Source organism: Lepisma saccharinum, chromosome 7 (assembly GCF_977018435.1).
Source record: "Lepisma saccharinum chromosome 7, izLepSacc3.1, whole genome shotgun sequence".
Lineage (NCBI taxonomy): Eukaryota > Metazoa > Arthropoda > Insecta > Zygentoma > Lepismatidae > Lepisma > Lepisma saccharinum.
In genome coordinates this window covers 11,704,226-11,727,218 of record NC_139235.1, presented here as the reverse complement: position 1 = coordinate 11,727,218, position 22,993 = coordinate 11,704,226, and the positions used below count along the sequence as shown (strand labels likewise).

The 22,993-nt window shown below is 36.6% G+C and overlaps 1 protein-coding gene across 1 annotated transcript; it reads right to left on the bottom strand.

Moving 5' to 3' along the window:
- Positions 1-1,321: 1,321 nt before the first annotated feature.
- On the bottom strand, positions 1,322-2,719 carry LOC145990091 (uncharacterized). Its single transcript, XM_083125745.1, has one exon. The coding sequence runs from the start codon at positions 2,717-2,719 to the stop codon at positions 1,322-1,324; it is 1,398 nt and encodes a 465-aa protein (XP_082981871.1).
- Positions 2,720-22,993: the final 20,274 nt, after the last annotated feature.

Sequence of the window (22,993 nt, the reverse complement as noted above, 5' to 3'; positions counted from 1 at the left end):
TCCAGGTCCCTACGATTGGTTTAAGAACTTCTTAGGGAAATATTGGGGATAAAACAGCAAGTGCAAATTTTGACAAGCCGTGCATTTAGCGTACGGACTAAGGTCTGGACCGTTCGGTTGGCAACGCTGAGCTTTCACCACTCGATTTTCCCCCTCCTCCTCTGCCGATATGCGCTGCCCTGCTCTATAGTTAGCTGGGACAGGGTATAGAGAACACATTTTATCTACTCACTTAACACCTAACAATACTAACACCAACCTTATATCACTAATTATTATGCAGTATTCTCTTTCAAATAAGATTACCTTTTGTGTGCCTTTTTATAATGGAAAACCCTTTCTCATCCTATGCTGGACTGAGTGAATTGACTAGCATTACTAGCGTTGATCATTAAGAGAGACACGAAAATCGCAAATGAAAAATACTGCATAGGTTGATTGATCACGTGATGATGGTTGTAGATATGATAAAGAGTTACAACACAAGTCCATTAGGATCGATGATTGCTGTTATTTCACCCATATAACAAAGCATACAAGTTACTTATACAGGGTTAAAGAGCAATTTAACTGTTGTCCTAGTCCATTGTGTCCTTGACGTGGTCATCGAAAACATGTCAATATTGAGACACGTGCTCGTAGTACGAAATCAAGCATTTATGTCAATATTGGCTAATATTTCTTATGGAACAAATAGTATTCGTTCGATACTAACGCCGTTACATGTCGTCCAGCAGTTCAAAGCTAGCAATTTTTGGGGTTGGTTTCTTTTTATTATTATTATTATTTCTAGCATGTTAAGTGTATTTTTACATGGGAGCTACGGAAGTAGGGCTCCAGGCGTTCTCAATCTAGGCCCCTGATGAAATTGTGCTATCAGCGCCTATATGAGGCATTTTCCCACAGTCAAAGCAATGAAGTGGAATAAACTATCTTCATCACCGACCTCAGTGTGGTCATAACTTATCTTTATAAAGGATTTAGAATTCAAGAAATATCTTTACCTTGTCTTTGTTATAACAAACGTTCGATAAAGTAGAAACGTAATGATGGTAGCTTAGTTTCGCATTAACAGTGCAGTAATTGTGCGTTCGTATGTTGTAATTTTTCTCTTGTCATGGTGACTTTCAGAACGTTGAACATAAAATATCAATTGCAACATTTATTATCTACCTTGACAAAGGTTTGTTTTAAAGACGACCCTTGTGGCTGAATCACCCACTCTCAATAAAGGGGAGCTTTTTCTTTATTTTCATCTAGTTAATTGTTGTCAATGAAGAGAACAATTGCAAGAAAGCCTTACTCTTACGTAGCAAGATTGTTACCTCAGTGATTGTCGAAAATGCCTTTTGTGGTTACCAAATGTAAAAAGAGAATTATTGAAGACCATCTCTCTTGCGAACTGAAACGAGCTGATGAACATTCCTACCCCCAGTATGCAAAATGCCGCTTGTAGGTGATATAGCGATAAGGATACATCCACACCATCATTAGTGTTTATGGTTAGCTTTCCGATATCAGAACTCCATTTACTTACAAATCCAAATTCTATTAGCTGCAATAGTATTGTATTCATTCTTTCCAGGTAAGGACAGTTTTCGGAAACAATGAACGACCTGTACCGCATGTCAAAGATCTCTTTTGTTATGTGAATTAATGGTTGTCTGTCATCAGAGATAAGAGAGTTTGCCATATGGTCTGCTATTTCAGAGGACACGTATGTCACTGCATTCTTTTTGTAGGCGACATGTGAGTTTCTTTCAGGAATGCTATTTATTACCAAGAGTCTGGAAGATAGTGTCTTGAAAGATGGTTCGTCGTACGTCTTCAACTGAGCACTTATTGAGGACGTAGCGATCACTGGCAAGCCAGAGTGAATGATGTCAGCAATGTTGTCCATATCACGAAAGTACTGAGGAGTCATTGTGAACGTTACCAGTGAGGACAGGTATGAGTTGGTCATTATCATGAAAGCGAACAGAGAAGACACGAAAACCAAATTCAAGGCTCTCTTTACAGGGACAGTTGGAACAGACATTTGCAGAGATATAGACAAGATGAGCAGACAGTTTGAACTTATGCTTGGTATTCTACCAGTTCGAGATGAAGTGCACTCTACTAAGCAGAAGAACAATACCACAACGAAAAAGGTGCTTCCAACAAGGAACCACACTTTCATGGTAAACGGAAGGAACAGTCTCATCCATTGTGGCATGGGACCTGCCTTGGGTGCGACAAACGCGAAGTGGACAAACTCGAATGCTTTGGTGAAGTCTACAATCTGAAGCCTCTTTCTCTGGATATTCAGTGGTAAGCATGAAATATCAGAGTAGGACTTCTGCACTTCTCTTAAAAGTCCGAGGCACGTACCGTTTTCACATTTGATGATACGGTCCTTATAGTGTTTCACAAGAACCGGAGTGAAGTTCATATATTTGACAAACGTGTTAAGGATCTTTCCGTAATATCTGATGACATTTAAGCTTCCTTCCTTATTCAAAACAGCCCAGTAATCAGGTTTGAGAGTAAATTCACTTACAAAGAGTGGATACCTGTCGACATTCCTCGTATTGTCTTCAAACATTTGATCCAGATCTGCTCGTTGAATAATTTCATAAGAACCATTAGGATTATTTAGTTGGTACTTCACACTGAATGGATTATAAGATACAATACCAGTAGAACTGTTGTCCTTAAATATTAGTTCTACGTCTAACATTTTCTTCCTCCAAAAAGCACTAAAGATTGTATTTTCATGTATTACCGAATTGTTTGTGAGCACTACAATGAATTTTCGTCTGGTATTCCAATGAGAGAGGTATTTTGCCCAAGTCACCACGTTTTCACCATTATTATCCAGTATTAAAAAGTATTTCCTTTTACCAATTTCTGACAACTTACTGAACTCACTTGACCCCATGACGTCATCTTGTTCTAGATCATTTGATACTAAACTAGGAATTGAACACGAGAGAAATAGTTCTCGAAGAAGAACATCATCTAACTCAAATCCTTGAGAAAAACTAATAATGCTCAATTGCCTTCTCTCTGTGAATTTATTTGAGCACATATGGCGTAGAATTACTATTACTTTGCAGTGATGTTCGTTTGTTTTAGTGTTCACGATTAGCGATAGGTCGCCAAAACAGAAGCAATTGAATAAATTTACACTTAAGTTCATTTTAATACTGACACTGTGGTACAAATGTTGTTTTGCCATTTCGGTTGTGTTAATTCTTGGTATAATGACCTGCAAAAGATACGAACTATCAAAATACATTATATTAAATGGTCAACTTATGCTTTGCCAGGTAGAAGTTAATTTCAGAATTAAAAACAATTGTTTTATCATAATTACAGGTAAATATAGGTATATTCTTGTAGATAATAGTATTTTTCAAAACATTTGCTAGAACGGAATTTGTTAATTAGATTTTATTGTCAATAACATGTTGAGTACACGACTCACCATGTTGCCAATAAATATTATGGGTTCCGAATTAAGTATGTGAGGAAAAGTTTGTAATTGCAATGTATTTTCTACATTATATCTAAGAATATTTAAATCTGTAATTGTTCGTGATGTTCTGAGCATTTAGCATTTACAAATTCTTTTCTAACCTACAAAGTTTTTAAGTCTTTACTCTTACCTATTGAAGTTGGTTTTCAGAGAGATTTTACTCACAGAATAGTTAGGTTTTTCTTCTATTTCATTATTCTCTTATAGTTTTGTTTAATAATTTGCTCTATATACATGTTTTAAGTTACAAAGCGCGGGATTTACAATCTATTATTATGAGGAACGTTCAAGATAAACCGGGACTTGCAATTTTTCAAAATAACGGAACTAGACGTATATAAAAGACTTCACCTAATATACAAGTGTCTACCATTACCGCATGGAGCGCTAACGTCGCGGGCAACGCAAGTCACTTCTTAAACAAGATGACGGACAAGCTTGTGAGTGAAAACGTGGAACGGAGTGTTGTGATGAATTCAACTGTGAATGAAGGCGTAAAACCGAGTTAAATTCACAGAAGACTTGAAGCACAGTATAGTAATATGATCCATTGACCTAACCGGCGTCTAAAATTGGTTTGGTACAATTCCCGCGATTAGGTGGTCTGTCGTCTGCTAGAAGGCTTTGGCAGATGTCACGTGGTTGCTTCTGTCCACTGAGAGAAACGCTGGAGACAGCATGTGCTTTGTCATCTGCCAGTCAGAGCTCACCTTTACCTTTGCGAGGGGAATTTGAACACTTGGTTGCCAAATACACAGCGGAGGGAAGGAGAAGACAACCGACACATGGGGAAGGAGATATTTCAGATGGCGATAAGAAAATAATATAGCTTCTAAGAGCTGTGATATCATGAGATTACCCTTTGGAAGCACTTGCGCAACAGCACGGCTTGTTAGCACGAAACATACGTTTAGCTGTATTAGGATTATTCTAGCCTATAAGGGTCTACTTTTAAAAAACACATTAGTGGGATCTGAATTTCACCTTTTAGCTTAACATTGTTACATCGTTATATAGGACATACATACAATAAATGTTTCTATACAAGTGTTCTTAAAGTGCACAAATTTACTACTTTCGTCCACAATACAAAAACTGCGGGTACATTTTTTTATTCAATAATTTAGCACGTGTTCCAATCAATACTATTGACGTATGACGTGGAACAAACAATTGAGAAGATATTTTGACATACTTTTTACAATGGAGTTCTTTATTCAAGAATTAAAAGAATATTTGTTTACGAAACCAATACTTCGACCATGGCCTTATTTAGAGGAGAAGTTTCTTTTTCAGTTTTCCATTTCGCCCCATATTCATATCAATGTATGACTGTATAGAAATTCTTGAGTACAGGATCGATTATGAGACCTTTACTTTGTCGCCTTCTCTCGTACAAGGGTGCCCAGAGGATGTGGAGGGAGGGTATTGTGACGAATTTCATCTTCGATTGCATTCTATAGACGAGTATAATATTCTTTAAGAAGTGTGTTGTGTGGCCCATATGTGTTTGTGATTATCCCTTTTAGCCGCCTGTACGTTATCAAGATCAATTCTTCGAAATACAAAACAATTTTTTTAGATTCCCACGAATCAAGAGAGTAGTTTAGGATGGGAGTGACGTCACATAACTTGCAGGTCAGGAGGTACCTAGCTATTCCGATCCTCACTCCCCTCGGATGCAGATTTTTGGTACCTCCTCTTTGGTTTTCCTTAAGTTTACGAGGATTTGTTAATGTATGGTGGGGTGAAGTGGCACTTCCTTCCTGTATATTTATTGTAATTAGTTTGGGGTTTCTAGTATTCTTCATTTTCCCTTTCTTTACGCGAGGTTAGGTTTCTTCATCTCACTTGCATTGCTGAATCCAAAATGTGTCCCCCTTCCATTTATTTAGATCTATTAAGTGAAGTATAATGGTTCCTCTATTATAAATTAAGTTTTGGTAAAATTGATTTAAAAAACTTGGGTTATTTATGTTAAGAGAGTTTATTATTTTTTTAAAGTTGATTAAAAATGTCGCCTAAAACTATGTAAGGTAAACTCTCCATTGGTTGGAAGAGATATTTAATATCTTAACAAATAAACTTATGTAAATTTGAATCTTTCATTTGTTGAAACGAAAAAGGTTTAATAGTGTTAGTTCATTTTTGTAAACACCTCTGATTTAGTAATTATTTAACTTTAACTCTGGCACTCCCTTCAATCACTTCATCTTTTCACTATTCACCTTCACCATCGAAATTAGCTAAAAGTGGCAGAGACGCAAAGTAAAATGAATCAAATCGTTCATTCATTCCATCTTGGATTCTTGAAGGTGGACTAAAATAACTGTTTTTAAAATACTTGTATAGGAATATTTATCTTCACACGAACTTGTGTAATGGATTGAATTTAGGGAATAACCAATTTGAAAAAGTATACTTTTGTGGTTTGGTTGTGTCCGCTTGTTCGTGTCATCTGTCAATATCTCAGAAATTACCATATTCATAAAGACAAACTATGATTGGTTGTTAGATCTACAGTAGTAACTCAGCCCACCATAAAATAATTCGAACGTCCCGTACATCTTGCCGTAAAAGATAACACTCAATCTAAAATTACTTGTCGATATTTGAGAAAGTTACAGACGTAACGATTTGAAGTTTTCCAAAATTATAGGCCTACGAAATGCTAATTTAAAGCGACGTTAATTATTTTGATCCGCCAGCCCGTCGGTCCATGACAGTAAAATAATCGAACGCAATAATTATTTGTTATACATTGCAATATGTTTGAAACTTCTCGATCGACGTGTTCATTATCTCATTCAAACCTACTTAATTTGTGCAAAGGATGAACACAGAGAAACAGCCGTACATTACCTGAGATTGGAAGCTAAGACCCTAACTGCAAAGCCATAAAGCCCTTAGACTAAAATACAGAAAAATTGGATTGGCCAGATATACACGTTTTACTCAAGGGTATCATCTTCTTGCTGTCAAAGCAAAGTAAGTGCCAACTGTTAGCAATTTCCTGTACCCAAATCGCATAGCTCGTTTATTCACTCATAATCAATGCCACCATTGGGCAAAATGAGCAGAACTAAACACAACAAAATTACAATATGAATTCTTCTATCAGCACGTATTATTTAAAATTTTATACAATTCATTTCTTGAACATGTATTCTTTTCATGTTTTATTTACCAACTCACCTCTTTGAAAGCTGTTCAGATCTTGTACTTCTTATTCTTACACTTCTAATCTCCAATTCTATAGAGCAGATTCGTCTGCAAATTACACAATAATATCTCAAACTGACATATGCTAAAAGGAATTTTGGTTTACCTAAATGGCCACTACAGAGTCAATTTAAATATTTATGTTATTTTATTATCCCTTATCAGAATAAATTTATGGTTCTGAAAGGTCTTTCTCAAAATGCACCGTACCTCCATTTTTGAGCTCACATCTGAAATAACAGAGTTTCAGAGGCTAGACCAATAACTTTGTACGAATGTATTCTAATCAATTCTGACATTATGACAAATGAGATCAACATATTGAACTAAAAGTGATTTGTCAATATGGCTTGACATATAACGTAATAATCAAAGTTCATACATACATACTTACATACATACATACAAATATATATATATATATATATATATATATATTACAAACGTAATTCATAATGGAATCAAAACTTCCCCATTTCCTCTGCTTTACATATACAGATATATCACGTGTGTGGTAATCTTTCTTCTACCATTCTTCATACACAATTTGATTTCTTTTAACTTATGTTCATTGTGCATTATGCTTACAAACCTGAGAGACTCAGATCGAACTGAGCTACTTTCTCTTCTTTTCAATGAAAGAAAACTTTTCAAATGTAATCAGCAGTAAACCATTCAATCATATCATAACTGACAGACACGTGTTTGCATTTTTCTTCATTGTAGCCGACTTTCTGTCACTTTGACTAATCTTCATGACCAATGGTGATTAGGCTAAATGACGCTCACAGGGAAACACCCATGTCAGGACTCGAATCTTGGACTATCGGCGACGAGATCGCAAGTTCAGCAGTGAACAACCATTCTTTTTCTTTTTTGCATTTTTTTTTATTAAAGGCAGTTATTATGCAGACTTTTTCTTCGGCATTGTCAATTATATTTACTTATTATCTAATTTTTCAGTTTCATTCTTATCTTTATAGTTTCTCAACATAAACAACACAAATATCTATGTCTTATCCAGGAATCGAACCCTGGACCTTTGGTGGCGTACAGCGCTGCGCTAACCACTCGTCTAACGAGGATTGATTTCTTGCCCAATGTGTCGATTCACAGATAGGTTTAGATGACGTTGAACATTCTGTAAGTTATTCTAATGCACACACACGTGCTCTCACACATGCATCGATTTTCTACGAGGGTCGTACCGAAAGTAATGCAAGAGTGGTCATAACCTCTTTATTAACTGATGTAGATCGTTCAAATTACACATGTAGTTGGAGTGACTCTTTCTCTGTACAAGCCAGCTACTCAACATAGTCTCCATTTAAAGGTATGCATTTGCGCCATCGTTGAACCAAACTCTTGAATCCACTTCGAAAAACATCCAGTGTGCACTGTCGTGTATCCACTTCTTCACAGCCACTTTCACCCCGTCTGTGTCATCAAATCGTTGTCCCCGAAAACTGTCCTTCATTGGACCAAACAAGTAGCAGTCGGAGGGCGCCGGATATGGACTGTACGGTGGATGGGGGACCACGGACCAGCCCAATTTGCCGATCACCTGATTTGTTGCCAACGAGGATACTGCCACTCTTCTCTCCTTCAACTCGGGTGTCAACTGCCCACTTCGCACACACTTTCCGATGCCCCAAGCTTTCCACCATCTTCTGTATGGCATTCTGATCACAGTTCAGTTGTTCAGCAAGCTCACGGATTGTGACACGTCTGTCCGCGCGAATCAACTCATCAACTCGCTGACAATTCGTGTCGGTGGTTGCAGTTGATGGTCTCCCACTGCGCGGTTTGTCTTCAATGCTGATTTCCCCTTCTGCAAACTTCTTCATCCACCTGTGCACTTTGCTCTTGTCAATGGTATCATTTCCGTACACATTCTGTAGCCTTCTCTGGATGTCGGACATCCTGCACCCCTCCTTCGTCAAGAACTCGATGATAGCACGTTGCTTCTGCTTGAAATCCATTATTCACCTGCACGAAAGACAACGATTCTGAAACACCTGTATAGAGGAAGAGTCACTCCAACTACATGTGCAATTTGAACGATCTACATCAGTTAATATAGAGGTTATGACCACTTTTGCATTACTTTCGGTACGACCCTCGTATGTTGAAATAGGCTAATCGGGACTGGACCTCAAAGTGGTATCCCAACCACTACGTGCCTCCAATCAGTACTAAACCCGGGACCCCTCCATTACAAAGCGACGATTTATCACCATGCCATTGAGAGGTAGGTACATTTACACACACACACACACACACACACACACAGACTCACACACGTGCATATATGTTTGTTATTTAGCGTCTTTCAGAAATTACTTTTGGCCGGTCGCAACGACGATGATGATTAAATACATGGAAGTAATGGACACTTACAAATCTCATTCATGCCAGTTCGGGATTCGAACCAGTGGCTAGATCGAACGTCAATGACTTAACACACTCGGCCACAGAGCCGGCAGTTTCTTTTCAAAGGTAACTGAGTTAACGTTAACATTACTTTACAAATTGCAAGATATTCACATTTACCGATAATAACTCACTGCATACACTGCAACTTGCCGTGAAACCATATGAGGAGATAAAAAACCCATACATTCACAATCTCTGCCATTTGTGCATGTAATCTGCACCACGCTGCGGCGACCTCCACCCCCTCCCCAGGGTACCCGTTTATTAGAGGTTGGGAAAACTCCAGAGCCGATTCAAGTAGGAACATTGCTGAGGAAACTCGGATCTAAAATCATCCACCCAAGGGATCGAACCCATTCTCCCACGTGGTAGTCAGACGCTTTACCCACTTTCGAAAATATGTAATTCTGCCCTAAGCGGCAATTTCTTCTGACTTTCTCATTCTCAATTTCTCCAATCAGCTTGGCTCAATTCTCTAGTTTTCATTCAGACATAGTGGTTCGGATCCCACTTTAAACTGTAGGTCCAGTCCCTATTAGTCATTCTGTACATAAAGTGGACTTAAAACACAAACTCAATCAATGAATCATTCAGGACAGACAAAAATAATATTCATGTCTTGCCAGTATTCGAAACTGGGACCCCTGGCATCGTGCCGCGGATGTAGACAATTGATCATCTGTTCTTTATTTTTAACTTAGGGAACGTGAGCTACTTACATGATTTTCCTGTACGTATGTCATTCTTGTTCTTCATTCGTGGAGGTCCTTTTTTCACCTGTCATTCTGAGAAATTTCTTATTTGTTGTCTTTGATGTCAATTCTAAAGATCTTCACTAAACAAACAGATCAAGAAGTGTCCATCATTTCCTTCTTTATACCTGTACTTAAATAGTACTTATCAAGTGTTTCAATAAGTTTGAATCTAGGTTTTTGTTCTGGAACAAATTCAGTTTCATGTTCTTTCTTCATTGAGCTCTTCCCATCTACAAACTTCTCTCGCTATATTCAAACACCCTTGAATTCAAGTATCATACCTCATTAAGTTAGAATGTATCAGGTATTTACATATTGTTCGTTTAGTTTAATTTTTTGATTTAATTGTGTTTTCTATTGTGTCCCACCCGTGGCATCAAAAAACAATTAATTTCTTCTTTAACTGTTAGATTTCCCCTTCAACTCCAATAGAATATTAAAAGGTCAATTACCTTCCCTCTTTATCTTGAATGATTTTTTTTTTCATAATTTGAAAATTCACAGACATTAAAATATATTTATTAAAGAGGCAGTGTTTTATCTGTCCCACCCGTGATACAAAATTGTTCACTTATAGCTACAAATCTGGGGAAAGTATTCTAATAAAAGTAGTTATATTTAATCAACAGTGTTTAGTTTTATAATTCATTGCACAGAAACTGTAAGAAAAATGTTTCTTAACTATCAGTAGAATAGATAATTTAATGTCAAAAATGTAGACTGGTCCACACTTTTTTATCACTAAAATTCAAGAAACCATTTTGTTTCTCAATCACTGTTCTCTTTGTTCGTTATATATGTGCAACTATTTATTAATTATAATAATTACAAAAATTACCATCATTATTAATAAATAATAACCATATTGCATGAGTGTCGCACACACATATTTTACCATTCACTAGAAATCACAATTTTCATTAGCGCTTTTCTGTTTATAGTGGTGCAGTTGTTTATTAATTATAATAACTACAATAATTACCATCTATACCAGCCAATTGTACACTGTCACTGGCATGAGCGTCTCGAATTACACGCATACAAATATGGCGCCTGATAGGCCCACCAAGTGCATATTGCCTCCTATTTACATTACATTAATGTTTTTATGAACAAAAGTCATAGAGAAATATTGCAAATATCCTGGTGAACAATGAAATTATTTTCAACATTTTATAAAAGTTTTCACAGATTAAAAATGCACTTCTCAAAAAAGGTTTGGAACATTGTTATATTAGGTAATAGGTGATAGGCACGGTGGCATATGTCGGCAAAGACACAGGAACGTCTAGCAGATAAACAGATACCATGTGTTGTTGCATTCCAAGGCTGTGCCTATCACCTAATGCCTAATATAAAAACATTCCAAACTTTCTGTGAGGAGTGTAGAAAAAATAGAGGTGGTTTTGCTAGGGTTAACTATCCCACTCGACATATTTCATAGGACTTTGAAGATAGTACTAAGCCAAAGATGAAGACGTGCCCTTATACCTTTCGTTAGTGTCAACTATTCACATGTCGGAAACTCCGACAACTATAAAAGGTGAAATACCTGTAATACTTACTACATTGTGACTGAAAAGAACGACTTCATGTGACTAAAACAGTTTCGTGAGTGTTTTCTCAGCAGAACATTAAGAGTCATACACATGTAAGGCAAAGAAAAGTTTCTATTTAAAGTGTCCATTGAAAATAACAAATGCATTACTTTCAGCTTTAAGATTACCATTTGAGATCAATAGATAAAACCATATGTAATTTTTAATTCAGTAGAAGAGGCTCCACACATTTTATATTTTTCGTTAATGGGACATTTTTCCTTGAGCGTGCTTGTATCTTATGCGTACGTTTATGTAAATCGATCCGTGAGTGACAGCAGTAATGAGACTTTTAATGGATATCGCTCTTTGCCAACGTTAAGACAATTGTATGTAGGAATCACCAATGATTTAAAAAGAAAAATGTTCATGCAGCTATTTATGTTCATGAAAAGCTCACGAATCACTTTATTAATTTATTCCAAGTTTCAAATGCAGAATTTGTAATAACCATTTTACACTGAAAATGTGATAGATAAACTAAAATAAGTCAAGCTGGTTTTAGGTAAACAAAAAAAAAAGAAAGTTAAGCATAAACATGACAAAATATAAACAAGATATAAACAAACGATATAAACAATCAAAAGATCTACAGGTGAATTGTAAGTGACGATCGGCTTGTACATTCCGTGGAGAAAATTTCAATATTTGCGGGCAGTTTCTTATAGAACTGGGGAACAGAGAACGCTGTATAAGGGAAAGCTTCTACTTAAGTTTCCAGATTCGAGTTTGGTGATTAGAAATAGGCATTTGATTCGAAAGATTTGTTACCTGCTGCTCATTCTGGTTTCCTTTCAAGACAAAAGCACAACCACAATATTAACAAAAGTTACAGATAATAATATTGTGTACGGAAGTGGCAACCGTAGTTCCATAATTCTTGTGTTCTATTCTCAGTAATGCTTTTAACCCAGCCTAGAATGATTTGTTGATAGTCGAACTTAATAAATATTGCAACTTTGACTCTAGCTGTAAGACGGGTTCAATCATATCTATCTAATATAAAATAGAGTACATTTTTACAAAGTTCATCCCTATAAGCTTTCGACACTGTAGCAATTTTCATCCATTTTCAAACTGGGATATTTTTAATAATGAATAATAGACCCCTACATTTTTTAAATTATTTTCTTTAACAGTAGAGAGATATTTTTGGGAGTTCATAATTTCATAAAATGGTATGTTTCCAAGCAAGTTCACATATTTCTTAAAACAGATGCAGATTTGTAACAAATTCTAATCATTTAGTGAGCACAGTGAGGTCTTGAAATAATAAATGCATGTTTAAAATCTTTTGTCGGATGAGCGTTTCGGCAAAGGTTACACCCCTGTATCTTCTAAACTACAAATCCATGAATATAAAGAAATTGATTTTTTTTTGTAAGGACTGCACGAGGAACAAATGTAGCAAATTTTGAAGAAAATGTGAGAAAGTGCGTTAAATGGCTGTATTGTATGATTTGACATAGATGGAGATTATAATATGAATCGGTTAATTCTTTTGGTTTTAGATTAACAAAAGTTACTTATTACTTAATACTTAATGTACATTTACTTCCAATCTAAAAAATATGACACCCTCAAGTGGTTCGGTTAGGTTAAATAGTAAGTTCTTTCAGTCATTTTGTAGTAACTGGAGCACAACACAAGGAAACTTGTGTGGCGATGAGGTCGGAGAACATAATGTTGTTCTGGATTCGAATCCTGGTCTTTGTATTTACCCTATCATCCATTTCACCTTACGGTCACTCATTTTATCTTTGCGATTAACCCAAGTGGTAGAAAATCGATCGTAAAATAACCAAAATAGGAATAGGTTACAGGACAACAACATAAGGTCCATGCGTGCTTTGTTCTAAACATCCAAGCGAAAGCTGCTTACACATTCAGAACTGCGATATTGACGAGAATAGGTCAGAATAGGTCATCATTTGTCGCTGTCATTTGACATACAAATGAATATTTAGTGGAAGACTTGATGTGTGCTGGTGTTAATTAAGGCGTCCTGTAAATTATTCTTGCTTTTCAATTGTCTACGAAAATAGAGCACTCATATCGAATTTGTCTTTAATTAACTACAATATTGTCATATTGACATACTTCGATTTCTTTTCGAAACAAGAAATTAAATTGTTCTCTCGGTGAGAGTTGTATTTGCAATATGGGTGATTTCTGCGTTGGTACTTTCGACTCTATATCCGTTTTCCTTCTACGGTCTTCTTACCAAGAGAAAATTGCAACCTCACATCGACAGTTTTGAAGATATTCTCAGTTTGAATTTAAAAGTGGGATGCAGTAGTATAATATGACTTATTACTGGGACAACAAAGTATGAGTCCCCCCTCAGGCTGATTTGGCTACACTTAAAACTAGGTCAAGATGTCCATATGAGCTTATTGCTCAAGTGTGCTACGCTGTCTAACCCAAGACTTTTGTACAAAAGCCCTCGGGAATTTCCCGTGAAAAGTATGACCCTCCTCAGATTGATTTGGCTACACTTACAAAAGCTACATCTGTGAGATTGTTGTCCATAAGCTTGTTAAAAATATGCCCCTCTTAACATTGTTTTGGCTACACTTAAAACTAAGCCAAGATGCTCATATAAGCCACACCAACCCACGCACACCCTCACCCACCCACACATATTTACTTCCGGTCTACTTCCGATCCACTTCCGGCCCACTTCCGGTTCACTTCCTTTTTACTCCCGGTCCACTTCCGGTTTACTTCCGGTCCACTTCCGGTTTACTTCCAGTCCACTTCCGGTCTACTTCCGGTTCACTTCCAGTCCACTTTAGGTCACTTCCAGTTTAAGTTCAAAGTATTAATATGTTAACCCGAATATTTTAATTGGACACTAGGCCCAACTTGTTATCTAGTACTAAGACAATGTAATATGCAGAGGTCTTCTAGAATTGCTCTGTGACTCTCTCATTTCTTACATCATAAACATATGATTTTTCACCTATAAGAATAACACTACATGTGGTGTCATCAGGGAGTGTATCATGGAATTCACAGATAATTTTAATATTTGTGCTGTCATTAACCACAACCTGTTTCCTTTTTGAGGTGTTGATGACAAACATGGGTCTCTGTGCTTTGAATTCATCTGGTGAGTAATACATGTCAGTATTCCCGGTTGTAACTCTTTTATATGATGTAAATGCCTCATATAATTTGAGGAAATCATCCTTGGACATGTTTAAATTATAATTTTCTCTAGGAAACACCTCATTTCTGCCATTTTTAAGATATATGTTCTTGATGTTGCAGTTATCAAACTTACTTGAATTTTTTTCTTGGTTATTGTTTCTTCCAGTCTGAAACAGTACCACCACAAAATCTGGCATGTCATATTGTATACTGGAGAATGAGTTTGTAGCATCAAATTCATAATAGCTACCAGTGGCAGGCTTCTGGACACATTGATATGTATAAAATTGTAAAGGCACCTGTGGATTTTTTAGGATATCTGCTTTGTATTTAAGAGCATAACTGGCTTCATATTCAACAACCGGGATTCTTAGCTCCATAGTCTGAATAAGACATTTGTCTTCATCAGATAGTGTATTAGGCAGAGCTGCACCAGTAGAGTTTAATGTACTGTACCTCATCAAACATTATTATCATTGGCAGCTCTTCTAAATGTAATTCTTAAACCATCCTTCCACATAATGTCTTTGTAATCTGAGAAGAATCCAGGTAACAGGCGCATCGGGAACAATACAGTGTGGCTCTTAGATATTATTTTATTGCCAGCCTCAAATCCACCTATTTTGTAGTATGATGCCTCGGTCTTGGATAACTTCAGTGTGACCAAAGCTGTAGAGGTAATACCAGGATAGTCTACTCTGTTTATAACAACACCATGATTTCTGATCTCGATTTCAGAGAACAGATGTGGTACAAAATTGTCTACTAGTCTTATATTTGAGTTAGCCGGATAATCTGTACCATAGAGCTTTACAACATCAAACTTGATATAGAGGTCTGCTCTGTGGGGGTGTATAAAGCCATCCCCTACATCAAGGTCAACCTCAATCTCTGTGTTGGGTTGATTTAAATTTGCAAAGGTCCTACGGTTCGGGGGGAATGACTGTAGCTCATAACTCTCGATATTTTCCATTTTTTTGTATGTATTTTTATTTAAATATTAATTTCTATGATAGCAGTTGTTGTGGCTCCAGCAAAATCAACTAATTCTTCTTTTTCATTAGTGACCATCAGCTCAATATAGTCTATTCTATTATGGCACACAGGAAAATATAATGTTGGTGATGGAGTATAGATGATTGGCTCCATAAATTCAGAGTTAGGTTTGAATGTTGCGATGATGCCAGTTTGTTTGTGAGTGCCTACGCCATCTGATTTGGTGATCATACCATCGGCCACATTACAGTGAAAATTCAGAGTCTCTATGGATAAGAATTTAGGTATATTAATAGCATTGTGTTTGATGGCTGGTTCAAGTTTTGTGTTGTTCTGGAAGCCTAATAGCTCTCCTATAGTACCCAGATCTATTGTCTCTGTAGCAGACACAATTTCTACTCTGTGAGTGACAGAATTTTGAGTTAACACTATGACTTGACTTGACTTAATTCCTTTCGTTCCTATTGGAACATAGGGCATCCACGAAGTGTCTCCATCTCACTCTATTGCATGCGATCTTCTTCATTTCTTTCCAACTTTTCCCCTGTTGTTTTCCTTCTTCTTCAACAGTACGTCTCCATGAGCTTTTGGGTCTTCCCCTTTTTCTAGCACCTTGAGGGTTCCAGTAAAGTGCTTGCTTTTCAATTGTGTTGTCTGCTTTCCTTAGTGTGTGTCCTATCCAGTTCCATTTTCTTCTTTTAATTTGGTTTTTAATCTGGTCTTCTGATGCTCGTATCCAAAGTTCTTGATTTGTGATTACTTCTGGCCAATGTACATTTAATATTCTCCTGAGACATCTGTTAATAAAAACTTGTAGTCTATTTGTGATTTCAGTTGTGACTTTCCAGGATTCTGCTCCATACAGCAATACTGATTTAACATTGCTTCTAAAAATCTTTAACTTTGTTTCTGTAGTTATAATCCTACTTTTCCATATTGGGTAGAGTTGTACAAAGGCCCCATTTGCTTTCTTGAGGCGTTGTTTTACATCATGTTCTGCTCCTCCATTTGTTGCAACTACACTTCCTAAGTAAGTAAAATTGTCTACATCTTCTAATATTTCATTTTCTAATTGAATGTAATCTTGGATTCTTGCATTTATTCGCATTGTTTTAGTCTTTGATTTATTTAATGTCAGTCCGAATTTTTTAGCTTCTACAACCAGATCTTCCAATTTAGTTTTTGCATCTCTATAAGATTCTGACAACAGACACACATCATCGGCAAAATCTAAATCTTATAATCTATCCATAAGGCTCCATTGCATTCCTCTTCTTTTTCCCTTTACGGTTTCCCTCATTACTGTATCTATTACGAGAAGAAAAATAAGAGGCGACAGAATACATCCCTGCCTCACTCAAGATTCTGTTTCGAAGGGTTCTGTAACATCTCCTTCATGAATAACTTGACTCTTGTATTGTCGATATGACTCCTGAATTATCCTTATTATCTTAAGTGGTATTCCAAACTTCTGTAATATTTGCCACATTTTTCCCTTGTTATAGAATCAAAGGCTTTCTCAAAATCTACAAAGATGGTATACAATCTAGTATTCCATTCTATGCATTGCTCAATGATAATCGTTAATGTACAGATTTGATCTGTGCAGGATCTACTAGAACGAAATCCTGCTTGCTCTCTCCTAATCTTGGCTTCTACTTTATCTTGAATGCGATTTAATATAACCCTAGTTAGTATTTTACTTGGGACCGATAACAGCGTGATTCCTCTCCAGTTATTACAATTTGTCATATCGCCTTTTTTTTGGAATTTTTATTATAAGTCCTCTTTTCCAATCTTCTGGCATTTTCTCTTTTTCCCAAACTGCCGCCAACACTTCATATAATATTTCTGCCATCAAGTTCACATTTACCTTCAAAATCTCTGGTGGAATTTGGTCTATTCCAGCTGCTTTCCCATTCTTTTGTTGCTTAAGTGCTAGTTTGATTTCCTGAATTGAAGGAGGAAGGTCTGAGATTCTCATCTCTGTACGCTCTTCATTTTCTTCAGTTTCTTCAGCCTCACTCTCTATTTCTCTCGTTCTGTCATTTTCTCTGATGTTCCTATTTAATACCTCTTCAAAGTGTTCTTTCCATCTATTCATTTGTTCTTGTTTATCCGTTAACAGCCTGCCATTCTTATCCTTGACTGGTATATTTTTCTTAAATTGTCGGTTTGATAGTAAGCGTGTTGTTTGATAAAGTTGTTTTAAATCACCCTTACTTGCTGCTTCCTCTGCTACTCTTGCTTGCTGTTCTATCCAATTGCGTTTATCATTTCGAGCACTCTTCTTCACTTTTCTATCAAGCTCTATATATTGTCTTTGTAGCGAACTCTTTTGGGTTCTTGTTTTTGCAGTGTTTAATTCTTCCTTCTTCATTTTTCTAGCTTTAATTTTATCCCATGTGTTCGTTGACATCCAGTCTTTCTGATTACTTTCCCTATATCCTAAAATGTTTTCACTTATTTCTATCAAATTATTCTTGGTCTTCTTCCACTTTCTCTCTATTGTATCCTCTTCTCTTTCTTCTATATCTTCATCTTGCTCCATTTGTAAACCTTCAAACCTGTTCCTAAGTTCCAATACAAATCTATTTCTTGTATCTTTATCATTTAACTTTTTCAAATCAAATTTCTTTCCCATTTTTGAAAACTTTTTACATGCTGCCATTATCCGAAGTTTAAAGACTGCAATTACCAAGTGGTGATCACTACCAATATCGGCTCCTCTTTTATTTCTTACATCTAGGAGGGATCTTCTCCATTTACGTGTAATGCAAACATGGTCAATTTGATTTTCTGTCACATGATCAGGTGATACCCATGTCACTTTATGGATATCTTTGTGGGGAAAAACAATTCCACCTATGATCAGGTCATTTTCTGCACAAAGATCAACAAATAACTGGCTCTGTGGGGGTGTATAAAGCCATCCCCTACATCAAGGTCAACCTCAATCTCTGTGTTGGGTTGATTTAAATTTGCAAAGGTCCTACGGTTCGGGGAGAATGCCTAGCTCATAACTCTCGATATTTTCCATTTTTTTTGTATGTATTTTTATTTAAATATTAATTTCTATGATAGCAGTTGTTGTGGCTCCAGCAAAATCAACTAATTCTTCTTTTTCATTAGTGACCATCAGCTCAATATAGTCTATTCTATTATGGCACACAGGAAAATATAATGTTGGTGATGGAGTATAGATGATTGGCTCCATAAATTCAGAGTTAGGTTTGAATGTTGCGATGATGCCAGTTTGTTTGTGAGTGCCTACGCCATCTGATTTGGTGATCATACCATCGGCCACATTACAGTGAAAATTCAGAGTCTCTATGGATAAGAATTTAGGTATATTAATAGCATTGTGTTTGATGGCTGGTTCAAGTTTTGTGTTGTTCTGGAAGCCTAATAGCTCTCCTATAGTACCCAGATCTATTGTCTCTGTAGCAGACACAATTTCTACTCTGTGAGTGACAGAATTTTGAATTTGGAAACGTTGAGCGAATGTTTGGAATAAGCACGGATCATTGGGAAGGCCAGCTGGACTTGGAATGCTGAAACGAAACAAGGTGGGATGAGGAGCTGATTTTGCCTCGTGATATATCACAATGGAGGTAAGCTGCATATGTACTTCTAGCGTTGCATGAGCTCATGAATAGACGTTCCTTGGTAGATCTACCCGTGTGTTAATGTATTTCATAGCATGCTAGCGTGTGATCCGTGTGGTTCTTTGAAAAACGAATAAATCATTGTTTGCACCGCGTGGACGAGCGCTATGTGGTTGGACGCCATTGATGTCTGAAAATTTAATTCTTAACATCTCGAGCGAAACCCGTGTGACATTTAATTATATATAAAGTGGAAATTTGGGTATGATAAATATTGGACGTTATATATCACAGAATTGTACTGCATGAGGTACATTTGATATTGTTAAATTCTCGTTGGTCACATATATCATATATATTTCACAGATTTGTATTGCATGGTGTACATTTGGTATTGTTAAATTCTTGAAGGTCACATGACCATATATGATAATTTTCAAGATCAACATATTGGCAGCTGATTCACATATTATAGTTCAATAAGGAGATACATTTCTTGGTACTAAAAATAGTATATGCTTCAGTTAAGGTTGAAAAGCTCTGTTCAAGTTCTCTTAAATCAGCTGACTGATAATGCTCGTACAAGCATGAAACATGTGTAATTGTTCAACTCAATAAATGGGCTCATTGTTTCTTTGTGTTCATATTTCCGTTTTTCTTAACATTTTCTTTCATATGTATTTGGTTGTTCGTGACAATGCTTAAATGTTTAATTCTTTCTTTTCAGAGGGGGGGAATTCCGCATGTGTCTGTAAATTGGGTTAGTGTTGTTATTATGGAAAGTGGGTGTTATTGTCTGTAAATTAAGTATTTTCAACTTGGCATCATAAGGTATAGAAATTTCATTCCGAAGTGATCTGCACGCGTTACTGGCGTTATCAGGCAAATTTTCTTAAACAAATAAGTTTGAACGAATGTCATTTAGCTCGTCGCAAGATTGATGAGACTCAGTTATTAAGTAGTGGTTGCCTGGTTTAAACCAATTAGGTTGAACACATTTTCGTTCAAACAAATAAGTTTAAACGAATCTTATATAGCTCGTCACAACTTGGTAAACTGGGTAAAAATATCAGAACTGTTACAGAGCAAAATCAAAATTTGATCACAGAGCTTGTGCCGGTAGCTGCTAGGAACATATTAGATTATCCAATCACCCCCCCTTTCTAGTATTCATACACCTAGTCCTGTTCCTCCTCCAAGAATTGAAGCTAGTCAGGATCCTATTCTTGCTCAAAAATATTTAAGCACACCTAAAGACAAAAAAGATGAGGTATTTGGTTTATATGCTGACACAGAGCTTGATGGTAACATCATACATAGAAGTGGCAATTTTAGGGTAACATTTATGGGAGATGATCTGATTGTATATTCAGAATCTCATCTTGGAGAAAGAGGCAGATTTGTTAAGTATCCTGGAACACCTGGATTGTGGGAACTGATGACTCGGAAAAGGCCTGGCAACTATACAGATCAAGACTATGAGCACTACAAAGAAATACTAATAAATCAGATGCTCTATACCAGAACAATGATCCCACACAAAAAGAGTCAAGTCTAGCAGTGGAGCAAAATACAACAACATAATCAAGCCTATATGGAGACAGATCAAGACTGGTAGCGGGATCAAACAGTACAACACCTTGCCTAAAGAATTTGTCTGGGTTGATGATGTCAGGAAACTCATAGATTTGTTGCTGGTCATAGCTGGGGAAGAAAATGCTGGTAACCATAATTTTTACAATGAAAGCGTTGGAATTATGGACATGATAGCCACCAAATTGTCCAAATTTATAGTCAATGACACTAAGGGGATTGGATACCTTATAAAAATTATTAATACTCTACCGCCTAAATTTTGAAATATCTCTGAGGGTCGGGGGCCGGTTAATGACATCATAAACAAGCTGCCATTTGAGCTACACATACCAGGCTATCACTATTGTGGTCCCGGTACCAAACTAGACCATAGACTAAACAGAAGGGACCCTGGTGTTAATCCCCTAGATGCTGCTTGTAGAGACCATGACATAGCATACAACACACATACCAATCTTGACAAGCGACATGTGGCAGACAAAAAATTAGAAGAGGAAGCATTTGGTAGATTTGTAAGCAAAGATGCTTCTTTGAGTGAGAGAATAGCAGCATTAGGGACCACCATAGCTATAAACACCAAACAAAAACTGGGGTGGGGGTTGTAACAGACTAAATAAACTGGCTACAACTTAATTAAGCTATGTAATTCCATAATATGCATATAATAAACCAACAACGAAGGCCAAGGGTGTTATGTATCAGATACCTTATGCAGGTCTCAAATCACTTAGGACTATTGATAGTCTTCTAACCAAAAAGCAGCGCAAGAAGAAAGGCTCTTGTCTTGCCAAAGGCCATGGTATGAAATTGTTACATAGCACCCACCAATTAAGAAAATTATAGCAATACAGAAAAAAATTGCATACAGGGGGCTTCATATTTAGTATCCCGGCCATCTTAGCAGCACTCGGAGCAGTTGGCAGCTTAGCAGGGGGGTCGGCTGCCATAGCAAAAACAGTAATCGATGCCAAGAAGAATAAGGTAGAATTAGATGAACTGAAGCGCCATAATCTGGCCATTGAAAAACAAGGCAAAGGTCTTAAGAGAGCCATGAATAAGTTTAAAAAATCAAGAACCGGTTACTAACCAAGATATTGAAGCTTTAATCCAACCACTGGGCATTAAACATTTTAGAGTTGTGTGCATGTCTGATTCTTTACCAGAACAACCACTCAAAAAAGAGTGTGGCATAGTCAATTTGGATAAGTACAAAAATCAGGGCACTCACTGGACCTGCTATCTTAAATCTTTAAACAATGAGGCAATTGTGTTTGATTCATTTGGAGGTATTCCACCTGAACATTTAGTAAAATATCTAAAATCAACTAATCTTTATTACAATAATGACCGTGTTCAAAACTTCAAAGATGTTAATTGTGGACATCTGTGTTTATCTATGCTTAGATATCTGTCTCAAATAAATAAACCATCAATTGAAGATTTTCAGAAAGCCTTGTGGTATCTAAAATAAGATGGGAGTATTCCATCTTACCAGCCAAAATTCAATATTGAAGCTCAGACTACACGATGATGTAGTATATCCCAAAACAATAGCTCTTAGAGCATTCTATGGCATGTACTTGATTCCCAATATTACACACCACAACAACAAGATTGCAGTTGGTGACCAAAACATTGTCATCACTCAAGGGCAGTATAATCTGTCTACTCCAAATGCTCAGTTACCCAGAGGTATAGTGTTAACTCAAAATTCTGTCACTCACAGAGTAGAAATTGTGTCTGCTACAGAGACAATAGATCTGGGTACTATAGGAGAGCTATTAGGCTTCCAGAACAACACAAAACTTGAACCAGCCATCAAACACATATACCTAAATTCTTATCCATAGAGACTCTGAATTTTCACTGTAATGTGGCCGATGGTATGATCACCAAATCAGATGGCGTAGGCACTCACAAACAAACTGGCATCATCGCAAGATTCAAACCTAACTCTGAATATATGGAGCCAATCATCTATACTCCATCACCAACATTATATTTTCCTGTGTGCCATAATAGAATAGACTATATTGAGCTGATGGTCACTAATGAAAAGGAAGAATTAGTTGATTTTGCTGGAGCCACAACAACTGCTATCATAGA

Coding starts and splice junctions, on each gene's coding strand:
- LOC145990091 (XM_083125745.1), bottom strand. CDS start 2,719: ATGTTAGACGTAGAACTAATATTTAAGGACAACAGTTCTACTGGTATT.